This window comes from Silurus aristotelis (genome assembly GCF_946808225.1).
Source record: "Silurus aristotelis genome assembly, chromosome: 8".
In the NCBI taxonomy this organism is placed as follows: domain Eukaryota; kingdom Metazoa; phylum Chordata; class Actinopteri; order Siluriformes; family Siluridae; genus Silurus; species Silurus aristotelis.
This window is the reverse complement of record NC_139581.1, coordinates 24,613,295-24,635,559: the sequence shown is the minus strand read 5'-3', so window position 1 is coordinate 24,635,559 and position 22,265 is coordinate 24,613,295. Positions and strand designations below refer to the sequence as shown.

General features: G+C 40.3%; 2 protein-coding genes across 2 annotated transcripts; one reads left to right on the top strand and one right to left on the bottom strand.

Annotated features, from left to right (window-relative positions):
* Positions 1 to 4,336: 4,336 nt before the first annotated feature.
* Positions 4,337 to 19,991, top strand: clptm1 (CLPTM1 regulator of GABA type A receptor forward trafficking). The gene is made up of 14 exons (XM_083548875.1): positions 4,337 to 4,480; positions 9,537 to 9,661; positions 12,388 to 12,511; positions 12,705 to 12,863; positions 13,785 to 13,902; positions 13,989 to 14,074; positions 14,224 to 14,344; positions 14,432 to 14,676; positions 14,755 to 14,848; positions 16,229 to 16,419; positions 16,514 to 16,609; positions 16,710 to 16,845; positions 18,422 to 18,589; positions 18,711 to 19,991. Exons 1-14 carry the CDS (start codon positions 4,427 to 4,429, stop codon positions 18,899 to 18,901), a joined length of 1,908 nt encoding a protein of 635 aa, XP_083405001.1. The 5' UTR covers positions 4,337 to 4,426; the 3' UTR covers positions 18,902 to 19,991.
* A 307-nt stretch (positions 19,992 to 20,298) lies between these two features.
* On the bottom strand, positions 20,299 to 22,008 carry mos (v-mos Moloney murine sarcoma viral oncogene homolog). Its single transcript, XM_083548938.1, has one exon. The coding sequence runs from the start codon at positions 21,566 to 21,568 to the stop codon at positions 20,588 to 20,590; it is 981 nt and encodes a 326-aa protein (XP_083405064.1). The 5' UTR covers positions 21,569 to 22,008; the 3' UTR covers positions 20,299 to 20,587.
* Positions 22,009 to 22,265: the final 257 nt, after the last annotated feature.

Below are 22,265 nucleotides of genomic sequence, written 5' to 3'. Positions count from 1 at the left end.
ATTGTACAGGTATACAGCAACGAAATGCAGTTTGGCATCTACCAGAAGTGCAAAAATGTAGCAGTCGTGCAAATAGTGCAGATAAATATGTAGTATATTTACAGCATGTATGTAAGCATATGTACAGTGAATAAATATAAAGGCTATAGCAGTGCAGAGATGTGTGGACATCATTAAGAAGTACAGATAAATGGTTCTAAGGCTGTGACATTGAAGAAGAAATGTGCAGAAGTGGAAGGTTATAAGATTATGGCATTTAAGAAATGTGCAAGCTGAATAAACGAGTCTACTATATATAAATATATATACACATTATATACACATTATATACCCATATATACATTATTGTGAAATGTTGGGCAGAATGTACAGTAAGGATATAAAGATACATATAGATAAAAATAGTGCAGATGTAATGAGGAGTAAAAAAGATATACTATGTAATATGTACATGTATAGTACAGAGGTTATATACAGTGGGGTTTTTTTTTTTTTTTTTTGTGATCTAGCGGTGTAGTGTAGAGTTCAGTAGTGTGATAGTGGATTGAAAAAAGCTGTCCCTGAACCTGCTGGTTCTGGTGCGTATGTTTCTTTATCTCCTTCTTGATGGAAGGAGGTTAAACAGTTTATGACTGGGATGTGAAGAGTCCTTGATGATGTCCAGTTTCTCACAAACTTTTATTGTTGTACTAGTGAGAGCAATCTGAGTGGCTGCATCACAGGCCGGTATGGCAACTGTTCCGCACAAAACCGCAGGGACCTACAAAGAGCAGTGAGAATAGCTGAGCTCATCATTGGTGGGAAACTTCCCTTCTCTACAGGACATTTATCTGAAACTGTGCCCAAAGGAGAGCCAAAAAGATCATCAAGGACAGCGCTCACCTAGGACGCTCTTTGAACTGCTTCCATCTGCCAGGTAGTACCGGATCATCTCAAATTAATATCAATGGTAATTATAATTCAAACTTTATAGAAATTGAGTTAAATTACAGTGTTATGTTTAGCCAATGTGGATAAATAAGGATGCTTTTCTGACAATGATGAATTGTAATGAATGGCCATTCGATGCCACCCAAATGAGGATGGGAGTTTTTTCCCTGCCACAGTCACTGGTTTGCTCATTGGGAATAGACTTATACATTCTTTTAATAGAGTTTTATCTGTGTTAAGCTGCTCATGGTTCATTGTTAAAAGAGCTATATAAATAAAAATGAATTTGAATGAATTTGCATATTTCATGATACCAAGTGGATAATCTTTAGGCCTCACTAATAAATTATATATCTATCACTGATTTATTAGTATTAGTAGTGAATTGTGTGTGTGTGTGTGTGTGTGTGTGTGTGTGTGTGTGTGTGTGTGTGTGTGTGTGTGTGTGTGTGTGTGTGTGTGTGTGCTTGCTACAATATTGATAGTGGCTAATTACACGAACTGAATAAATGATCCTGAAAATAAATAATTCATACATTACTCTCGGTCCACAAAGAGAGAGTCTTTCCTTCTTGTTCCTTTCTCTCTCTGTGTCTGTATCTCTGTACCGATCTTAATATCCTGCGTTTTCTTTCTCTTCTACACCATCTTTTCTGAAATCAGGTTAAAGTTCATCACCTTTCTCATCATCTGACAAGTCTTAATCCTTCTGAACTACATTAAAAAAGACTCTTTCCTGCATTATTACATGGTGTCATTAAATTTAAATGGTCATGGTGTCCACTGTAATTTCAGAGGTAAATCTAGAGGTAAAAACATAATGTTCTTGTTTGCATAAAATGTGTTCCTTTTTATTCTTTTTATGCCGGCCATTTTGGACGCAGTAAAACAAATTGTTCTTAGGATCTCAGCCTATAACATGACGTAGCACCAGAAATCCCAGGATGGCCTCTGTACAGAACAACAGAAATTAATAGAGCAGATCAGAAAAGTCAAAGGACCTGCATAGAAACAAAATGTCCACTACAGAGAGCATGAGTCAATAGGCAGGGTCTCAGATGAGAAACAATCCAATATGTTTTACAATAGAGTTCATTGAATAATACAGCTATGCAGTGACCTTTAGTTAAGTTAAGCTCCATCAAGCTCCACCTATAATGAGAGACATGAAGCAGGTCATTATTTACCGAAGATTTTTCCAAATGCCCCCCCCCCCCCCCCTTCTTTTTCTTTTTTCACATGATGGGCAAAATGAAAGGTCACCAAAGGCCAACTTTGACCCATAGGCCCTAGAGTGAGCATCTCTGATATTAACACAAACCGCATTAGAAAGAGCACAAAGCTTTTATATTGTGTTGATGTACCACTTGCATATTTCGCAATACCTGAACATTTTGTTACGACTTTTTTTTTTTACTCGTCTGAACCCATATATGCGTGGAAGGTTTTTTTTTTTCTGCAGTTGCAGCAGGCTCATGCTTGCAGCTGGAGGCAGCACACTACAAGCAAAAACTCCTGCTGCCTCCGACCTGCTGCCTTTATTTTAATTACAGTTTAACAAACCTGACCTTTACAAGCACGGCACAGTGCCAACTAGATCAAACTTACTTGGGTAAGTAAGTATTGTAAAAGAAAAATGTATTATAAAAGTAGTAAATAAATTAAAAAAAAAAAAAAGGTAACAAAAACCATTTGTGATCCAGCCTTTCCGATTAAAATTTTTTTTAAGAGATTAAAAAATATATATTTTCACTTGTATCATTTATTGAAATAAAACGAATATATAATGCAGATTCACATGTACAATATTGGGAAATGATCATATGTGATTCCACATACACAGTGTTTAATACATTTTCTTTTGTTGATTATTATTTTTTTATTTCAAATTCATAAAAACATCCCACATTACATTGTCATGTCTTGAATAACGATGTATCAGTACTTGGTGATCAGTGTTAAGTAATCAGTACTTTGTGATCAATATTCAGTACTGAAAGATCACTAGTAAGTAATCAGTAGTGAGTAAGCATTATAAAGTAATCAGTACTAAATAATAATTAGTAAGTAATCAGTACTGAATGATCATTAGTAAGTAATCAGTATTGAATAATCATTAGTAAGTAATCAGTACTAAATGATCATTAGTAAGTAATCGGTGCTGAATAATCATTAGTAAGTAATCAGTACTGAATGATCATCAGTAAGTAGTCAGTATTAAATGATCATTAGTAAGAAGTCGGTACTGAATGATCATTAGTAAGAAGCCGGTATTGAAAGATCATTAGTAAGTAGTCAGTACTGAATGATCATCAGTAAGTAGTCAGTACTGAATGATCATTAGTAAGAAGCCAGTATTGAAAGATCATTAGTAAGTAGTCAGTACTGAATGATCATTAGTAAGAAGCCAGTATTGAAAGATCATTAGTAAGTAGTCAGTACTGAATGATCATCAGTAAGTAGTCAGTATTAAATGATCATCAGTAAGAAGCCAGTATTGAAAGATCATTAGTAAGTAGCCAGTACTGAAAGATCATCAGTAAGTAGTCAGTACTGAATGATCATCAGTAAGTAGTCGGTACTGAATGATCATTAGTAAGTATCCGGTACTGAATGATCATTAGTAAGTATCCGGTACTGAATGATTAGTAAGTTTTCAGTACTGAATGATCATTAGTAAGTAATCAGTGCTGAATGATCATCAGTAAGTAGTCGGTATTAAATGATCATTAGTAAGTAGTCGGTACTGAATGATCATTAGTAAGTAGTCGGTATTTAAGGATCATCAATAAGTAGTTGGTACTGAATGAGCATTAGTAAGTATCCAGTACTGAATAATCATTAGTAAGTAGTCGGTATTGAATGATCATCAGTAAGTAGTCGGTACTGAATGTTCATTAGTAAGTATCCAGTACCGAATGATCATTAGTAAGTAATCAGTGCTGAATGATCATCAGTAAGTAGTCGGTACTGAATGATTATTAGTAAGTAATCAGTGTTGAATGATCATCAGTAAGTAGTCGGTACTGAATGATTATTAGTAAGTAATCAGTGTTGAATGATCATCAGTAAGTAGTCGGTACTGAATGATTATTAGTAAGCAGTCAGTACTGAATGATCATTAGTAAGTAATCGGTGCTGAATGATCATCAGTAAGTAGTCGGTACTGAATGATTATTAGTAAGTAGTCAATACTGAATGATCATTAGTAAGTCATCATCAATACAAAGTTATCATTAGTCGGTATTCAGTAGTGTCTGGATCAGGAGTAAGCAATCAATAGTTTGTTATCATTAGTGAGTAATCAGTGATGAGTGGTCAGTAGTAAATAATCAGTAGTCATGGGGCTGCAGGAGCCGGTGATCACATGCTGTCAGCACAAGATCTCGCGATCTATTACGTCATAGCGGTATCCTGGCGTGAGCGCCTGATCTCGCGAGACCTTCTGTTACATACCGAGAACGCCACATTACAGTGTAGGACGGAGAGAAGGAAGATGGCGGCGCAGGAGACCGAAGCGGCACAGCAGTCCACCGTAAGCAACGGCGAGGTAAGAGCGGCAGAAATAACACTCATAGATACAAAACGCCTGTATACACGTTACAGATCGGGCTGGTCGTTTGACACGTTGCTGATTTCAAGACAATCGAAGCCGGTCAAATTGAACGATTCACCGTGCGCTTAGTAGCGTTGCATCAATCCACCTGTATTCCGAAAAGAAAGTCCCGCCTCCTGTGAGCGGATTGGTCAGGATCTTCGCTGTGTGTGTGACTCGATTGTCTCTTAGCTGACGTTCGGAAGCGGTCAGCCTATCAAAGTAGATGAGTCAGAGAAACTGACCAATCCGTGATTAGAAGGCGAGATTTGCAGAATGCCGGTAGTAAAAAATATATTGAAATTGTTGCTAAACCGGCCTATAGGTTGATTATCGTTTAACTCACATGGATTGTATTGACACGACTCGGGATGTATTTTTTTTAATAATGTCCTCTCCCGTATCTGAGGCGCTGGATTAGATTAGATTAATGATCTGTCATGCAGTCAGGAAGATGGTTTGTAGCCGACCTGCCAGTGTGAGCACGACGTGTTCAATCAGCAGGTTTTTCTTCACTGCTTTGTCCGATTGGCATGGTGGCTCCTTATCATTATAAACCTGCAGCTAGTTTCCAGGCCCATCTTATTACCACTAGTTATATACTTCTATAAGAGCAGCCAGTGTGGCTGTGAGGCATCTTCTCCCTCACTGAGATCTAAACACCATGATGAGTTGACTTTCAGTTTTACACTCTGTAATAATCTTTTACCACGTATGACCCTGTGGACTCTTAAAGCATCAGGTTTAATCCTCAATTGGTTATATGGTCATATTTACACTTCCCACATTACCCAAATGCCCCAGATATTCTGCTTTCCCCCTCAAGGTTCTAGGTTCCATCCCTGAACCAGGAACAAACTCTCTCAATATGATCTTCCTCCACGTCAGTCCGAGGTAGTCCTCTGTACTACGAGTCTCCTCCGATTTTACAGCTTGACGTCATTTAACAAAGCAGTGCTTCGTACCCCTTTCTTTTATCGCGGATACAAAAATTAGATTTGCTTCTCGATCACAATCCGAACATATCCTCTAGTGACGTCCGTATCGCCACCTAGAACACTGAAGAGGATCAGTTTGTGAATAGCTTGGATTTTGTCAAGGTCATAGACTGCGTTGCGTTCCGGGACTTTGACATTTGCTGTCTTCACAATTTGTCCACTTTCCATTTATTTCCATTTATGGCATTTGGCAGACACCCGGTTATACAGAGCGACTTGCAATGATCTCATTCATACACCTGAGCTGAGAAGCTTGGAATCTCAGCAGCTCAGTTGTGCTGATATTTAAACTCTCAAACCTCTAAAGTCCAACCCTCTAACCTCTGAACCTGCTTGGAAAATGGTGAGTGGGGAAACAAGCTTTTGGTTTGTTTTTCTGAGGTAACAGTAAAACCGGACAGTTTGAGATCACAGACATTTACATTGTACCTCATTTGGTTGACGCTTTTGTCCAAAGCGACTTTAAACTGAGACGGGATACAAATGAGCCGGTGAGGGTGAATGCTTTGTTTTGGTAAGTGCTCATTTGTAAGTTCTTGACGTATGGTGTAGACCGGGGGGGGAGGGGCATGGACTCAAAACTGAGTTCTTTTTGCTTTGTCAGCGCATAAGTAGCCTACTGATGCTGTTCTACTACAATGCTCTCTAGTTTACTGATCGTAGTATCAGGGGTTCAATCCTCACCACTGCCAAGCTGTCTTTGTTGGGCCCTTGAGCAAGGCCCTTAGCTGTCTATGTTTCAGGGGTACTGTTTCATTGATGACTGTGCACTCTGACTCCAGGTTCCTCTTAAGCTAGAATATGTGAAGAAAGAATTCTTTAGAATGTTAGTCTGCTACACTGACTCAGGACTACAGTTTGTATTTGATCACCATCACTGCACACCTCAACATCATTTGTCTGTAATAAATGGACATTCGGTGCAACCCAGATGAGGATGGGTTCCCTCTTGAGTCTGGATCCTCTCAAGGTTTCTTCCTTATGCCATCAGAGGGAGTTTTTCTTTGCCACAGTCGCCACCGGCTCACTCATCAGGGACAAACTTATACTTATAAAGAACATCTTATTCATTCTTTATTTGTGGCAGCTTGGTAGTTCAAGGATTTAAACTTATGGCATTCAGAAGTCCAACATCTTAGTCACTGAGGTACCACTTCACAGTATTAGATTGTGGAGTACCGTGTCTCTATGAATCCCAAATTCACAGTGTGAGTAGCCATGTTAATGGGATGTCGCTCATTCAACATGAAAAGAACTACTTTTTTCCCAACGTTGAAATTTTGAAATTTTGGTTGGTTCCTACTTAATTGTCAGCTTTAAATGGGAGTGGAAGCTCGGGGGATCAAGCCCCTGGTATCGCCAAGTTGACACTATTGGGCCCTTGAGCAAGGCCCTTAACCCTCTGTGCTCCAGGGGTGCTGTATCATGGCTGACCCCAGCTTTTTTCAGAATTTCACTGTGCTGTAATGTACATGTCACAAATAAAGGCTATTCTTCTCTTCTATTCTAAATGACAAGTTTTACCTTCTCCCAAAAGGCACCATCAGTCAAGGGTCCTTCAGTGCCAGTTTGGTGATGTTGGGATTTTAACTTCCAACCAAGGAAGTCCTACCACTAATGTTTCTTTATCCTTAACAGTAACTATGCCAGTAATTGTCTTAATCCCCCCTGTTACCTCAGAATCGCAGGCAAACACAGACGTCTGGGAATAACGGAAATATCACACATACCCAACACATATAGTAATAGTTTCAGTATAAGTCTATCAAATGTATTTTAACGCTAAATTAAACTACGTTAAAAATACGATAAATGATGACCTGATAAATCTTTGACTGTGACTCCAGTGTTTTAACCTTCACATTAGGACTGCAAGCAAAAACATAGTGTTCCTCTGCTCTGCTTAGAGGCGAATGAATAATCATTCTGTTACAGCAACCAAAACCCATTTACATTACAGGCATCATTCTGGATTTCAATCATATAGACATGTTGCCTCATCAGTACGTTTTAAGGCACATTAGCTCAAATAGAAACAGAAATGCCTCCTTTTTATTCTCGCTTTGTCTCTGGTCTCGTTATTTTTGTTTCTTCTATCATTACACTAGAACATGACGCGTCCTTGCGCTTTTAATCAGTCCCGCTTTAAAATAGATATCAGATTTCGAGCTAGTTGGAAACATCATTACACGAGTGCAGCAGAAACGGTGCCACAACAAAGTACCCACGATTAACGCAGGTATAGAACTCGACGTGCTCTTGCGTTTAGATGACGCATGGATCGTTTAAAAAAAAAAAAAAAAAAAAAAAAAAAAAAAAAAAAGGCGGACGTTATTTGACGTTACATAATTCGGATTATTTGCAGCTCCAGCTCCCACACTGTGATGCAGATCTTAGATATGAAACACTCTTACCCTCGTTGTTTGGGCCACCCGGGGTAATGATTAAGCATTGTGGTTTATTTTTCAGCTCGCTGCAGTCATGCGGGCACGAGGCCCAAAGCAACTCGTGTTTAATCATTTACACTCTGATTCACTTCCTTCTTTTTATTTTACACACTGGTGCGGAGGGTGTAATATACAGAAAGTCACTACTGAAGTTATACAGTTGCTGGAATTGTACGCTGCCTTTTTGCTTCTGTAAGTCTCATCAATGTGCCGCTTGCATCACCGTTTTTTTTTTTTTTTTTTTTTTTTTTTTTTTTAAATGAGCATTAATAAATGTTTTTAGGTTTGAACTAGGACCTTTAAGCATCGAATGAAAACTCCAAAGGTGAAAGTATTGCATGGCAGTACATTGTTGGGTATTGTGAAATCAGCCTTGCATTATTTTAAACTTTGACAAACTTTTTTTTTTTTTTTTTTTTTTTCCCCCCCAATCATTGGCTCAAGTTCCCAAAACCCCTTGCAGATGATCTCATCTGCAGCAGCCGAGGTTGGTGAGGGTGTCGCAGCACACAATAAAGCGTTTATTGTTTTTGTCAGAGGCTCCATTTACATATTGTGCCTTTCGGAGCTATCCGCATTGTCTGCACAGTGCATCATGTAGTGCTAATCTGGCAAATCCAAGATTTGTTAATATTGTGTGGGCTTTAGATAGAGATTGCTGAACTGGATTATAGACTACATGGAGAAAAGTTTGTGGACACCTGACTAAAAGATTGTGATTTTCGAACATCACTTTCCACATTGAGCACCATTTTTCCTTTTTTAATGACCTTCACTCTTCTGGGAAGATGTTCCACTAGATTTTAGCTTGTAGTTGTGGACATTTGTGCTCATTCAGCCACAAGTATGTTAGTTGAGACCGGTTCTGATGTAGGTGAGGTGTGGAGGCCTGGGGTGCAGTCAGTGTTCCAATTCATGCCAAAGATATTCATTAAGGAGCCAGAGGTAGCAGAGCTGAAGATGTTAAGGTTTTCGTTGGGAGTGACGAGGATGGAAAGGATTAGTAATGAGTTTATTAGAGGAAGTGAGATGGTTAAGAGGAGAGATGGAGAGGTAAAGATCAGGTGAATTTGGACGTTGTTCCAGATGATGGCAATTGAATAAAGGCGTTCACCTGTGAAAAGTTTGGAAACACCTAGTCCTTTCTGGTTTTTGAGAGACGCATACATGTTCCTTGTGTTTATATGCAACAGATTTTAACTTTGACCAAACAAATATATAAATGTACCTCCACCTCCATGTTTGACTGTGGGCGTGAGGCAGTCTGCTAACATCTTCTCTCTGTTCTCCCTCTTACATAAAATCTTCTGTCGGAGCCAAAAATGTCAAATTTGGACTCCTCCTGTCTAGAAACCTTTTTTTGGCATTTGCTGTTCGATTATTGTTTGTCATCTAAACAAAGGAAGCATGCATGTGTCACCAAACCCATAAGACTGGGTGTTTTCTGAATTTTTGACCGGCTCTCTACACTGTATTCATCCGCTTTATAATACAGAGCATGACACAATGGAATAATTTCGATGGTGAGTGGTAATTAATGAACTGGCATTTTGTGTTTCTGTGTAGGTAAGCAGTAATGGCGCGGCTGCTTCTGGCCAGGTTGCACAGACGGGTGCGAATGCGCAGGACCCACAGCAACAGCAGCAGCAGCAGCCTAACGCCTGGCAAGTCATTAAGGGTGTCCTTTTCAGGTGAGTTCAATCGCTAGACAGCTGGATTCTACCAAATGTAAAGCGACCTTCTTTTTAGCAAATTGGACTTCTAATAATTCATTTCAAAAGCGCATGAGCATTTGCGACGGCGAAGGGGAAAAACTCCCTGAGGAGGAAACCTTGAGAGGAACCAGACTCGAAAGAAAACCTCATTTGGGTGCTACCGAATGTCCATTCATTGCAGTCCCATTGTTGAGGTGTGCAGTAATAGGTGCATAAATCCTGAACTATTTATACAACCTGTGGTCCTGAGCCATTGTAATAGACTATTGATATGAATTACAGTCCAAAACAATCGTCAAAATTCTTGAGATTCTCATCGGCTTCATAGATCTTTAGGCTGTAGGTGTGGAACCATCACCAGCTAAGGACTCGATCCAGAGGTAGGACATCGGGATGAACCAGGCAGATCCGCTACAGTCTGTGCAGTGTAACAGTGTTCGGTTATATCACCACCACTTCTGGTTAAGTAATCATAGCCCTTAGCCATAAGCCTTCATTTTACTTTGAAAATAGAGTTCTTTCTGCAGGCTTCCATCCCCCCCTGCTCTCGTCTCGGCGAGACGGGAGGACACTCCGAAAATGAGTGCTGTAATTCATAACAGTTAATTATAGCAGTGCTTGTAATAGTGGACTGCTCTGAGGATTCTTGTTATGCGTCGTCGGCGTAATTTTCGACTTATTGCAACCTTCAGTCTCAAGACCTACTTGAGCATGATCAAAAGGAACAGATTCACATACCTTGAAAATATTATGGTGCTGCAGAATAAAAAGAAAACGAAAAGGTTTTCCAAAGTTTGGGATCATTTCAAACTTTAGTGTTGCTCTTTAATAAAAGTACATTTTATCCAATAACTCAATTAATTGATGGAATAATTATTAGAATACTCCATTCCTAAAATAATCAAAAGCAGCCCTAATCCAAAGTGTCAATATTGTGTGAGAGCACCACTGTTATCCAGCACTGCTTTAATCCTCCTGGGTATGGAATTCACCAGAGCTGCACAGGTTGTTGCTGGGATCCTCTTCCACTCCTCCATAATGACATCACGGAGCTGCCGGATGTTAGATACATGGTGCTTCTCCACCATCTCCTTGAGGATGCCCCTAATCCTTAAATGCCCAAATCCTATATGAGGTGCTCAAGAGGGATCAGGTCTAAAGACATACTTGGCCACTCCATCATTTTCACCTTCAGCTTCCTCAACAAGGCAGCTGTCATCTTGGTGGTGTGTTTGGGGTTGTTGGAAAACTGCCGTTTGGCCCAGTATCTGAAGGGAGGGCCTTGTGTTCTGCTTCAGAATGTCACGGTACATGTTGGAATCCATGTTTCCCTCAATAAACTGTAGCTCCCCAGTACCAGCAGCACTGATGCAGCCCCAGACCATGATGCTACCACCACCATGCTGGTATGTAGGCAAGACACAATTTTCTTGCTGCTCCTCATCAGGGCGTCTCCACACACCGCATCTGAGCAAACAAGTTGATCTTAGTCTCATCAGACCACAGGACATGGTTCCACTAATTCATGATCTTGTATTGGTTATCTTCAGCAAACTGTTTGTGTGCTTTCTTGTGATCCAGCTTCAAAAGAGGCTTCCTTTTAAAATGACGGCCATGCAAACCGACTTGTTGCAGTGTGTGTTGTATGGTCTGAGCCCTGGTAAACAGACCTTCCCCTTCTGCAACCTCTAAAGCAATGCTGCAGCACTCATGCGTCTGTTTTTTGAAGCAGCTTCTGCACCTGATGCACAGCACGAGGACGCAACATCTTTGATGAACCCTTGCGAGGTCCGTTCTGAGTAAAACACGTCTTTGAAAACCTATGTAGGACCTGGTCACTGTACTGTCACTCAGTTTCAGGGTGTTACTGATCTTCTTATAGCCTGGGCATCTTTGTGTAGAGCAACAATTCTAATTTTTAAATCCTCGGAAAGTCTTTGCCATGTTGAAGATCCAGTGGCCAGTGTGAGAGAATTCCAAACTCAAAAGCACCAAATTCGAACTGCTCTAATACAAGATACACAAATTAGTATGGTCTGGTCAAGCAGACAAAAACATAATAAATAGGACATGTGGCTTTGCATGGTTACACGACATACAGCTGTCACCACGTAGGGTGTACTCACTTTGGTTGCCAGCTATTTTGACATTAATGGCTGCACATTGACTAAAATATATCCAAGTTTCATTTCTTCCAAGTTTCCATGCCCATTGAGAAGATACTAAAATCTTCTCACCTTTGTGCAGCAGTGGTGCTGAGAGAACACGCCCGAGAAACGGTTTAATGAGAAGAAATCAATCTACATATAAATTATTGGTCACTTTTGAAATAAAAGTATAACCTACTAATAATTTTTTACCGGTGCAAAAAGTGTTCCAAACGATGCATCGCGATACAAATGGCAACTTTTATCGTTCCGTCCATAGTATGTTTTATAGAAGTTGAAGACTTTTTATAGTCTGTTCATCGATAGAAACAATTCAGCCGTATGCACCATTATGTAATGTTTAATTTTGAATGGGTTTTTTTCCCCCCTTTTGTGCTCCTTCAGCTTTCATTTTCAATGTGTATGTCATATATTTTAGGATTTGGAATCGGTTCCTCAGCATTGTTTTTAGCCCGTATATAATATTATGCTTCAAACATTTACACGCAAGATTGTATTTATTTCACCTTGTGCACTGCTGTGATCTTTTTTCAGGATCTTCATTATATGGGCCATTAGCAGCTGGTTTCGCAGAGGACCATCGACCCCTGACCCCAGCACCCCAGCAGGTGCTCCCCGGGTGCCCAGCCGCAACCTCTTCCCAAAGGACACCCTTATGGTACTGTGCTTTTATAACTTATATAATTGATGTTGGATGAATAGAAATGCAAACGTCTGTACAGGATGGCACTTTGCCTCAGCTGCTGTTGTTTTTTCCATGCAGGCTTGATTACTGTGTTTTATTTGTTATAACACATGGACATGTTTTATGATGACACACATAACACCAGATGTTCTCTTCCATTTCCTAGGATCTTTATGTGTATATATCTGAAAACGAGACATTTTCAGAATTCAACAGCTCAGAAGCACAGTTTTGGTTCCAGCAGGATCTGATTTACGGAGACTGGTCCACAGGAGAAGCCGGGGACGGCTGTTATGAGCATTACCTGGAACTGGACACACCTGAGGTAAAGTTTTAAGCAGAAAGGGCTGTTTTGTGTGTATAGATTATTTCTAATATTAATCTTACACATGGTAACAAACAATACATGTCTCAGAAAAGGGATTTAAGAAGAAAAACATTTTTTTTTTCTTCTTCTTCTCCTTCTTCTTCTCCTGACCATGTCTGTGTAAAGTATAAACATGCCCTGAGTGCTGATTATGTTTAACAATTGTTAATGAACATCCTCTTTTATACTCCTGAGCTGAATCTCACGTTTCAACCACCACTATATGTGGGTAGAGCAGGGAGTGGGTTTTTAAACGAAATACCGACTTCACGTCATGTGATGCTTTTTAAAAAAAAAAATATAATTTACCTCACCTCAGCGCTGTTGGAATTTCTATTATATATTTTATTATATTTTCATATATAGTTTATATTATTGCACTCATCCCACTATGTTATCGTTTTTTTATGGTTAACGTTCTCTTCAAATTGTAAAAGTCAGGTCTCTGACCGAAAGAGGTATAGATGAAGGAACTGAGGTTTATAGCGTTTCTAACGTAAGGGAAGGTGTAGCTTGGACGTTCTGCAACATTAAATATAACTGTGAACGACAAACATGTATTGCGCAACTATTTGATTAATAAAAATCAAATGTGTGCATTGGTGGAATTGTTGCAAGTTTAAACTTGGCTATTATTAAAAATGAAACCGATTTGGTGCTTTAAGAGGAGCGCGGCTTTAAGTGGTACATGGCCTCGTTAATTATTTTTCTTATAGCAGCATCACCCAAATGTTTCCTTTTTATCATAGTATCTGGCCTGCCTATAAACCTATTAACTAATTATCACTAGCTTAAATGGTCACTTAAAGCAGTATTAATGTGCATGGATAATTTAGAGCATGACCGGTGCGGATGCCAATATTGAGTTTTCTCACACAGAGTGTGCAGCAGAACGGCTCGTTATACATCCACGTGTACTTGACCAAGAGCGGCTTCCATCCAGATCCGAAACGCAAAGGCCAGTATCGCAGGCTGGCCACTGTCCATGCTTCACGAAGTGAGTAAGCTCAGCTAAACCAATGTCTACATTCAGTTCTTAAGTTTAGGTAATAACTGCTTGTTCCTTTTTTACCTCCAAACCAGTGTTAAACAAGTTCAAGCGTCGGAAGTTTCTGAAGACGAAAAACCTGCTGACAGGAGAGACAGAAGCTGATCCTGAGATGATTAAGGTCAGTGTGATAATGGACATCTTGGCTAAAAACTGCATGAGTAATTGAATGCAAAATAGTTGGCTCATTGCAACAGTTACTTTACGCCACTTAGTCCTGATGATGAAAGAATATGAATATAAAAAGTGTGTGTGTGTATGTATGTATAGCGGGCAGAAAGTCATGGTCCAGTAGAAATCATATCTCACTGGCATCCAAACATAACTATCAACATGGTGGACGATCACACAGCGTGGGTGAAAGGCTCGGTGCCCCCGCCCCTCGATCAGCGTAAGTGCCCTCATCCTCAGCAGGCTGTATATCTGCGCTAAGCCGACTTCCAACATATTCATTGCCCTCTCTCTATCTCTCTCTCAGATGTAAAATTTGATGCAGTGAGTGGTGACTATTACCCCATCGTTTACTTTAACGATTACTGGAACCTGCAGAAAGACTACTACCCCATAAACGAGACTCTAAAGAAGCTGCCCCTGCGTCTTACTTACTGCCCGCTCTCTCTGTGGCGCTGGCAGCTGTATGCGGCTCAGAACGCCCGCTCGCCGTGGAACTTCCTGAGCGACGACACGTACGAGCAATCCGACGAGGACCAGGACTCTGTTAAGGTCTGATTTCCATCCACAATCCTGTTCGCAATGCCTGGATGATGAAGAAAGTATTGTAATCTAAATTTTGCTCAATAGGTGGCACTGCTGGAGACCAATCCCTACCTACTGGGGCTGACCATCGTCGTCTCGATCGTGCACAGCATCTTTGAGTTCTTGGCATTTAAGAATGGTAAATTTTATGTTTCGATTTCCATACTGTATCCAAATTTACGCAATAGTAATAGACTGGGATCAGTCAGAACACCTTCAGTGTTTTATTAACATTTTAATCCCCATTTACATGTATTAGAATTTATTTTTAGGTGTTACACTTCTATAGATTAGAGGCTCGTGTTGGGATATGAACGAGCAGATAGGGCTGCAGAAAAACCAATAAACTAGAGACACGCACAGGACGGATTTTGTAGTCCCTCTGCCGCAAATACGTTATTTTCTCTCGCTCCCACCCGCAGGTAAAATGTACTGTATGAATAATCTTATTTTCACTTTCTTTCCTTTTGAATATGATTTTTTTTTTAAATAAATAAACGAAAAATAAACGTTTCGTTTTGTGTAAATGATGAACACGGACATGAACAAGGAACTTTTCAGAACAAAGAACATCAACTTAAACGATATGAAAATCGTGCGCGTGCGCACACACACACACACACACACACACACACACACACGAGTATTTTACTGCCCGCACCCACATTCACCCATCAAATCTTGTCCCGTAAGTACAGGTCTCTACCTCAGACCTCGAACTTGCAGTCAATCTTAATATATTAAACAAGTGACAAGAAGACTGACACATTATGCAAAGAAGTTCTCTAAAATTCACCCCTTAAAACTCCAGCACATGTTTAATCTCTTTTAAAGCAAGACAGAGGCCTTTTAAGACTCATTTCTGCTTAAAGGCGCAATCCTACGTGTTTCACAAAACCCTGCTTTCTATAAAAACATTTTAATGAACAGTCCTGCTTTTAATGTATATAGACAACAGTTATGGAGTAAACTCATTAAAGGACTTTATTAAGTTTAACAAGATATTACCAGGAGAAATTTTATAGATCATATGTCAACGTAAAATGATCTGATATAACCTCGAATGCGATTTACTTTCTTCTGTTTGATTTTAATGTGTTTGTTTTCTTATCATTTTAAACCTGCACCTTTTTGTTTGTTTGGTGACCCCTGGTGTAGAGTTTAGGACCGCATGCTGTTCCACTGAAATACTTAAGAAATAAGAGCTGTGAAGTGTCCTACTGTAATTGTTCAGAATTTTGTAGAACTGAATTCTCGAAATGTCTAATTTAAATCAAAAGAAATAAAAGATCACATGTACTTGAGTATTTAGGCACTTTACTCAGTACCTCTTAAGATCAGTCAGGTTGGATGGGGACCATAGGTGGACAGCCATTTTCAGGTCTTCAAGTCCTAAATTTCTTTATTTATAGTAGCAAAAGATTGTAGTAAGTTCTTGCAGAAAGCTTTATACTTTATACTGTTAATCTGTGACTTATGTTTGGACCCTGTTATTCTTCCCTTTTTTTCATTGTTATAGATATCCAGTTCTGGAACAGTCGTCAGTCTTTGGAGGGGCTGTCTGTGCGCTCGATCATTTTTGGCGTCTTCCAGTCCCTGGTGGTGCTCCTCTACATCCTGGACAACGAGACTAACTTTGTTGTGCAGGTCAGCGTCTTCATCGGGCTGCTCATCGATTTCTGGAAGATCACCAAAGTCATGGATGTCAGGGTGAGCAGCAACAGCCTCTTTATTTATTTATTTTTATTATTATATAGTTAGATAAAAACTGTTTCAAGTCTAATCCTCTTTCTGGCCTTTTCAGTTGGACAGAGAGAACAAGATTGCAGGAGTACTTCCACGATTGGTATTCAAAGACAAGTCCACATATGTTGAATCTTCAACTAAAATCTATGATGATGTAAGTGTGCGTTCCAGACGAGCCATTTGGCATGATTAAAAAAAAAAAATTTATAGGTTTTTTTTTTCTACCAATAATTGAAATTTTCTTTTTGATCTAGATGGCTTTTAAGTACCTGTCCTGGCTCCTGTACCCGCTCTTCGGGTGCTATGCTATTTACAGCTTAATCTATGTAGAGCACAAAGGCTGGTACTCGTGGGTGCTCAGCATGCTCTATGGATTCTTGTTAACATTCGGTGAGTGCAGCTTGACACACGGCATCATTCTGTATACCGATCCCTGCACAAATAGTGTTCTCATGTTCAAGACAGATAAGAAATACAGTGTATTCCATTTGGAGCTTCAGGTCTGACTGACAAATGCTTTAAAAGGTACTGTAAAATGGGCTAAACTATATGATATGGACAAACATTTGAAAAATAAAACTCATATATATATATATATATATATATACACGTGTGTGTGTGAGAGAGAAGAATGTTAACAGGTCAGTGTGTGTGAAGAATGTTAACAGGTCATTAGGCCATTAGTGGGTCTTTGTGCATTCTATTTCAGTTTTCTTTCTTGCACTACCACCCCCCCGCCCCGCCACCCATTCAGTTTCCCTTTCCCTTCTCATTTTCAAAAACCAAAAACCACTTCCTTTTCACGATCCAATGCAAATTACCTTGTACACCTTACTACAAGACAGCAAACAAACCAGAGCAGAACACAAGTAAATGTTTTTACTCATGTTAGATTAAAATACAACCTATAACAAATACAGTTTCAAATTGGCGTTTAATTCAAAACAAATGTCCTGGACTAGACACAGGCTTTAGCTTTGTTCATTCATTCCCATTTCTTCCTTAATTATGTTGTTGCCTTTATATTTCCTGGTATTCTGCTCAGCTCATGGTTTTTTACAGTTAAACTAACAGTAGCAGTGTTTTGACTGTACACATGAGCATGTTTTTGGTCTGTAATATGTGCTTATACACACACAAATACACACGATTGTAAATCAAGAAGCTTTGCTACTATTTTTGGGTAAAGCAGTTTTATGGGTGTTTTATTACCACCTTTTGAGTGACTCACATTATGCTAAAAAAAAAAAAATGAGGTCTCCAATCTATAGAGTATTTGCATGAATAGGGGCACTGGCAGGGACCCTGGCCCACTACACGTTGACACACTGATGACTCGATTGTGATGACACGACTATGTGCACACGTTGTGTAACTTAATTTAACTTCGTTAGCTGACACATGCTTCTGTCATGAATTGTAGGACAATCAAGCAGGATAAGAGTGTTTAGTGCCTATAAGCAATTGTAAGTTTGTCCCTAATGAGCAAGCTAATGGTGACTGTGGTAAGGAAAAACTCCCTGAGATGGCATGAGGTTGAGACCTGGAGAGGAACCGGACTCCAAAAGGGAACTCGTCCTCATCTGGGTGACCAAATGTCCATTTATTACAGTTCCATCATTGTTGAGGTGTGCAGTGATCTCAAATCACTCAAATGCAAAGCTGTTTATGTAACCTGTGATCCTGAGCCAGTGTAGTAGACTGTTTATATTAATTACAGTCCAAATCCATCCTCAAAGTTCTTGTTCCTCACTAACTTCAAAGATCTAGAGAGCAGATTGAGACGCATTCCTCGTTCAGCTGAACATGGTTATACCAGACATCTCCTGGCTAAGTTAGAAATGCACGTGATTTAACATTTTACATGCTTTACATCACAAATAGATTGAGGTGATCTATTGTACCAGGTTCTCATGGTTCTTTCTTTCCAAACAAAACTCATTTTATTTCTTTTTTCCTAATGCAGGTTTCATCACAATGACGCCGCAGCTCTTCATCAACTACAAGATGAAGTCCGTAGCACATCTTCCATGGAGGATGCTCACGTATAAGGCACTAAACACCTTCATAGATGACCTGTTTGCCTTCGTGATCAAAATGCCCATGATGTACAGAATAGGTTGTCTTCGAGATGGTATGTCGCTACGATTTCCTTTCGAGCAAGCGATAGTCTTTTATTTTCTTTCTTTCTTTTAAATCCATCATTTTGCTGTTGACGTTTTCTTGCATTAAAACCCGATTTCGTTCTTCGACAGACGTCGTGTTTTTCATCTACCTGTACCAGAGGTGGATCTACAGAGTGGATCCCAACCGCGTCAATGAGTTTGGCACGAGTGGATTGGAGCAAAAGAAAGAAAATTCAGATCAGGCATCCGCGGGGGAGACGGACGCCGCTAACGCAGCAGCCATCACAGATAAACCAGAGGAGGAGAAGAAAAAGGATTAATGTTGATGATTTTTTTTCATTCTCCTGTCTACCGAAGGTGTTTCGGACATCTTCAGAGCTGAGTTTATGTCTAATCGTCAGGAAAGTGAACTGGAATATCGGTATTCTATAAAGGACACTGCGTGAGAATTTCAGTTCATCTTTCCTGTTTTTTGTTTTTTTTTGTATGAGATCTGCAACAGAAAAAAAAAAAATCTCATTTATTGTAGAATTCCTTTCAATTTCTCACATTCTGCAGTTAAGGTGAAGTAAATGTGATGTACTGTATTGTATATTTTTGCGCTGGTTAACACTACCATTATGAAGATTAATAAGCAAGTCCCATTAGTGCAGATGGGCTTTTTGCAGTACATATTGTAACGTATAAGGAGAAGACAAAAAAAGAAGCCAAGTGCAAGCTCTTTTAGTCCCCTCTCCCTGTGGATTCCTTGTCATTTTCTTTGCTCATTCCATGCGTCAGTGCTGTGTACCAGGGTAGGGCTGAATAGTCGGGAAGGAAGCGGCACAAATTTTTTTTTTCCCCGAAGCTGCTAAAGCTGTATCCTACTCGATGGATAGAGACTGTGACTTTTTTTTTTTTTTTTTTTTTAGGGGTTGAAAGCTCGGGAAAACAAAAATTGCAGCCGTGTAGGTATTAAAGTAATTGTTAACATTATTAATACGTTTACGAATAACGCTGATTCATCACTTTTTTTTTTTTTTTTTTTATCTTCAGCTGTCAGTTTTCTTTTGTATTAGTTCTAAGCCTGTACGGTCAGCTTGTGAAATCTAATTGTGCTGATGTCAAACCAATCACAGAGACTTTGGTCTTCTGCCTGAGCAAGTCATATTATTATTATAATTATTATTATTTTTTTTTTACATTCACACTCCAACGCAGGACCACTGCATTCGCAGGCATTGACGCGTGCAAGACGACATGGGTGGCGTAATCTGAAAGTTTTTGGGACGAAATGGATTCATTGTCTTGCTTTTTTTTTTTTTTTTTTTCCCCTCCTTTTTCCAAGATTGCAATTGTTGGCCTTTTATTTTGGTACATTAAAGATTGATCATTCGTGTTTTTAGTAAAGCCTAAGTGCAGTTTAAAGATGATGGCAAAACCTTTTTTTTTGTTTGTTTGTTTCAGGGGTGTGAGATGGATTAATTTTGGTCTAATACCAATTTCAATTTAAATTGGAAAGTCATTAATGTCTGTTACAGAAACACTGACTCCATATTAAAATAAAACATCTGGCCAGAGGATTGAAGTTATGAAAGGCAGTAGATCTCTGCCTTTGTGAAGACCAACAGACCTGCTCCAATTGACTTGATTAGATGGATGAGATGTTTGCATAGCAGTACCCCTATTCCACACCACACAAGCACCGGGAGAAGCTCCACCATCACAAGAGAGCATATACAGAAAAATAGTTTTAATCAAATCCAAATGTAAAACATTTACACAATATTTATACATCTTACTTATTTACAGAAAAAAAAGACATTGCAAATTATATATTTTAAGATCATTAAAATGATATAAATGGTCCACAGTATTAAACTACGTACAACATCGCAAAGCAAGGTAGAAAATAAACCGGATTAAATAAAACCGGATTAAACAGAGTGTGAACGGAACAGTTCTGTTTATTTCAGACCTACTGTTTGTTTTTAGATAATGAAGTAGGTTTTGGAGTTTGAGAAGGATCATGGTGGGAGCTCTGAGAGCTCTGTAAGCAGCTGCTCTCCACTCGGTCTTTGGTTCGGTTCCGCGCTCCAGCACCGACTGATAAGGTCCTTAATTGGGCCGGACGGGTTGAACACCGGCTTGTTGAGATCAGGGCGCAGGTTGAAAGCGACCACGGCGTACAGAACGTGCTGTCGCTCTCCTTCATAGGGCGGCTCACGTGTGAACAGCTGCCACAGAGTGACGCCGAACGAGTAGACGTCCGCGCTGGGGGTCACCTCCTCTCCACGGAGGAGTTCGGGCGCTCGGTGAGTGTACGTGCCGCCGATCTCCATCCGGCGTGGCAAACCGTCGCGATCGCGCGCGATCTCCAGCTTTAAGGAGCACCCGAAATCCGCCAGCTTGCACACACCCGCGTGGGACACGAGCACGTTGGCGGGTTTGAGGTCCAGATGCACGACGCCGTGGGCGTGCAGGTGGCGGAGGGCGCGCGCTACGTCAGTCGCGTGGCGCACGCAGGACTCGCGGCGCAGCGGCTCGGCGGCGCTGTAGATCAGCTGCTGCAGGTTGAGGTCGCCCGCGTACTCCATGATGATGGTGCCGATCACGCCGTCGTCGGCGTTGGACTGCGTGCTGGCGGCGATCACCCGCACCAGGTTCTCGTGGCGCAGGTGCGCCGCGTTCAGCTCTGCCCAGAAGCTCTGCCGCGACGCCAGCTTGTTCTTGGCGCACCTGACGCGCTTCATCGCCACCGTCTCGCCCAAGTACGTAGCTTTGGACACCAAACCAAACCCGCCGGAGCCGATGGGCTCCAGGTCGCGGAGCTCGCGCCAATGGATCACTGAAGACCAGAGTCTGCACGCGAGCTTTCCATGAAACGCGATGACCGGCACACGGAGAGTCGTGTCTCCTGATTGTTTCGTGAGCGGGCTGCTGCAGACGCCCAGCTCGAGACCGAAGTCTCTCGGGAGAAGGCGTGTGACCGGGATCGGGGACGGCATAGCGGAGAGGAGCACGCGCTGCACCTTGAGGTTACAAGCACTTTGGATTTGCCTCGCTTACCGAGTTGCCAAATTGATCGGGATCGTCTTCAACTTGCATTCTTTTAAATCCTCTTCTTTTAATAGTAATTATTTAAAATGCATAATTAGTTGACTTTTCGCTCGACTCCATTTTCTTTTAAGGTTTTAGAATCGTTCATAGTCAAAGAAGCTCGCTTTCAAACAGCGGGATTAATTTTGTATAGATATACACCGATCTGGCAACCTTGTTATGACCAGGTGACCTTGTTTGACCGGATCACATGACTCGCTGCTGCGCGGACATTGGTCACCGGCCGCGTGCACCTCACACAAATTATCCACAATTTATTTGGGATTACGAGCATCACGCGCTACATATTATATGATTTAATTATTGTTTTAATTATTGCATATATATATAAAAAAAAAAAAAATCAAACTTAAAATTAACTCGACTCACCATACCGGATAATCAGTGGGAGGTTCATTTATTAGTGTATGAAAAAAAAAAAACTGCCTCTGAAACAAGTGAGATATATAGATATATATGTATGTGTATGTATGTGTGTGTGTGTGTGTGTGTGTGTGTGTGTGTGTGTGTGTGTGTGTGTGTGTGTGTGTTTATATAAATAAAAAAATAAAACTCCGCAGACCGTAAAAGTTAACAAAATTTAAA

Coding starts and splice junctions, on each gene's coding strand:
- clptm1 (XM_083548875.1), top strand. CDS start 4,427: ATGGCGGCGCAGGAGACCGAAGCGGCACAGCAGTCCACCGTAAGCAAC. Junction 13,903..13,988: donor CACTGTCCATGCTTCACGAA/GTGAGTAAGCTC, acceptor CCTCCAAACCAG/TGTTAAACAAGTTCAAGCGT. Junction 18,590..18,710: donor AATAGGTTGTCTTCGAGATG/GTATGTCGCTAC, acceptor GTTCTTCGACAG/ACGTCGTGTTTTTCATCTAC.
- mos (XM_083548938.1), bottom strand. CDS start 21,568: ATGCCGTCCCCGATCCCGGTCACACGCCTTCTCCCGAGAGACTTCGGT.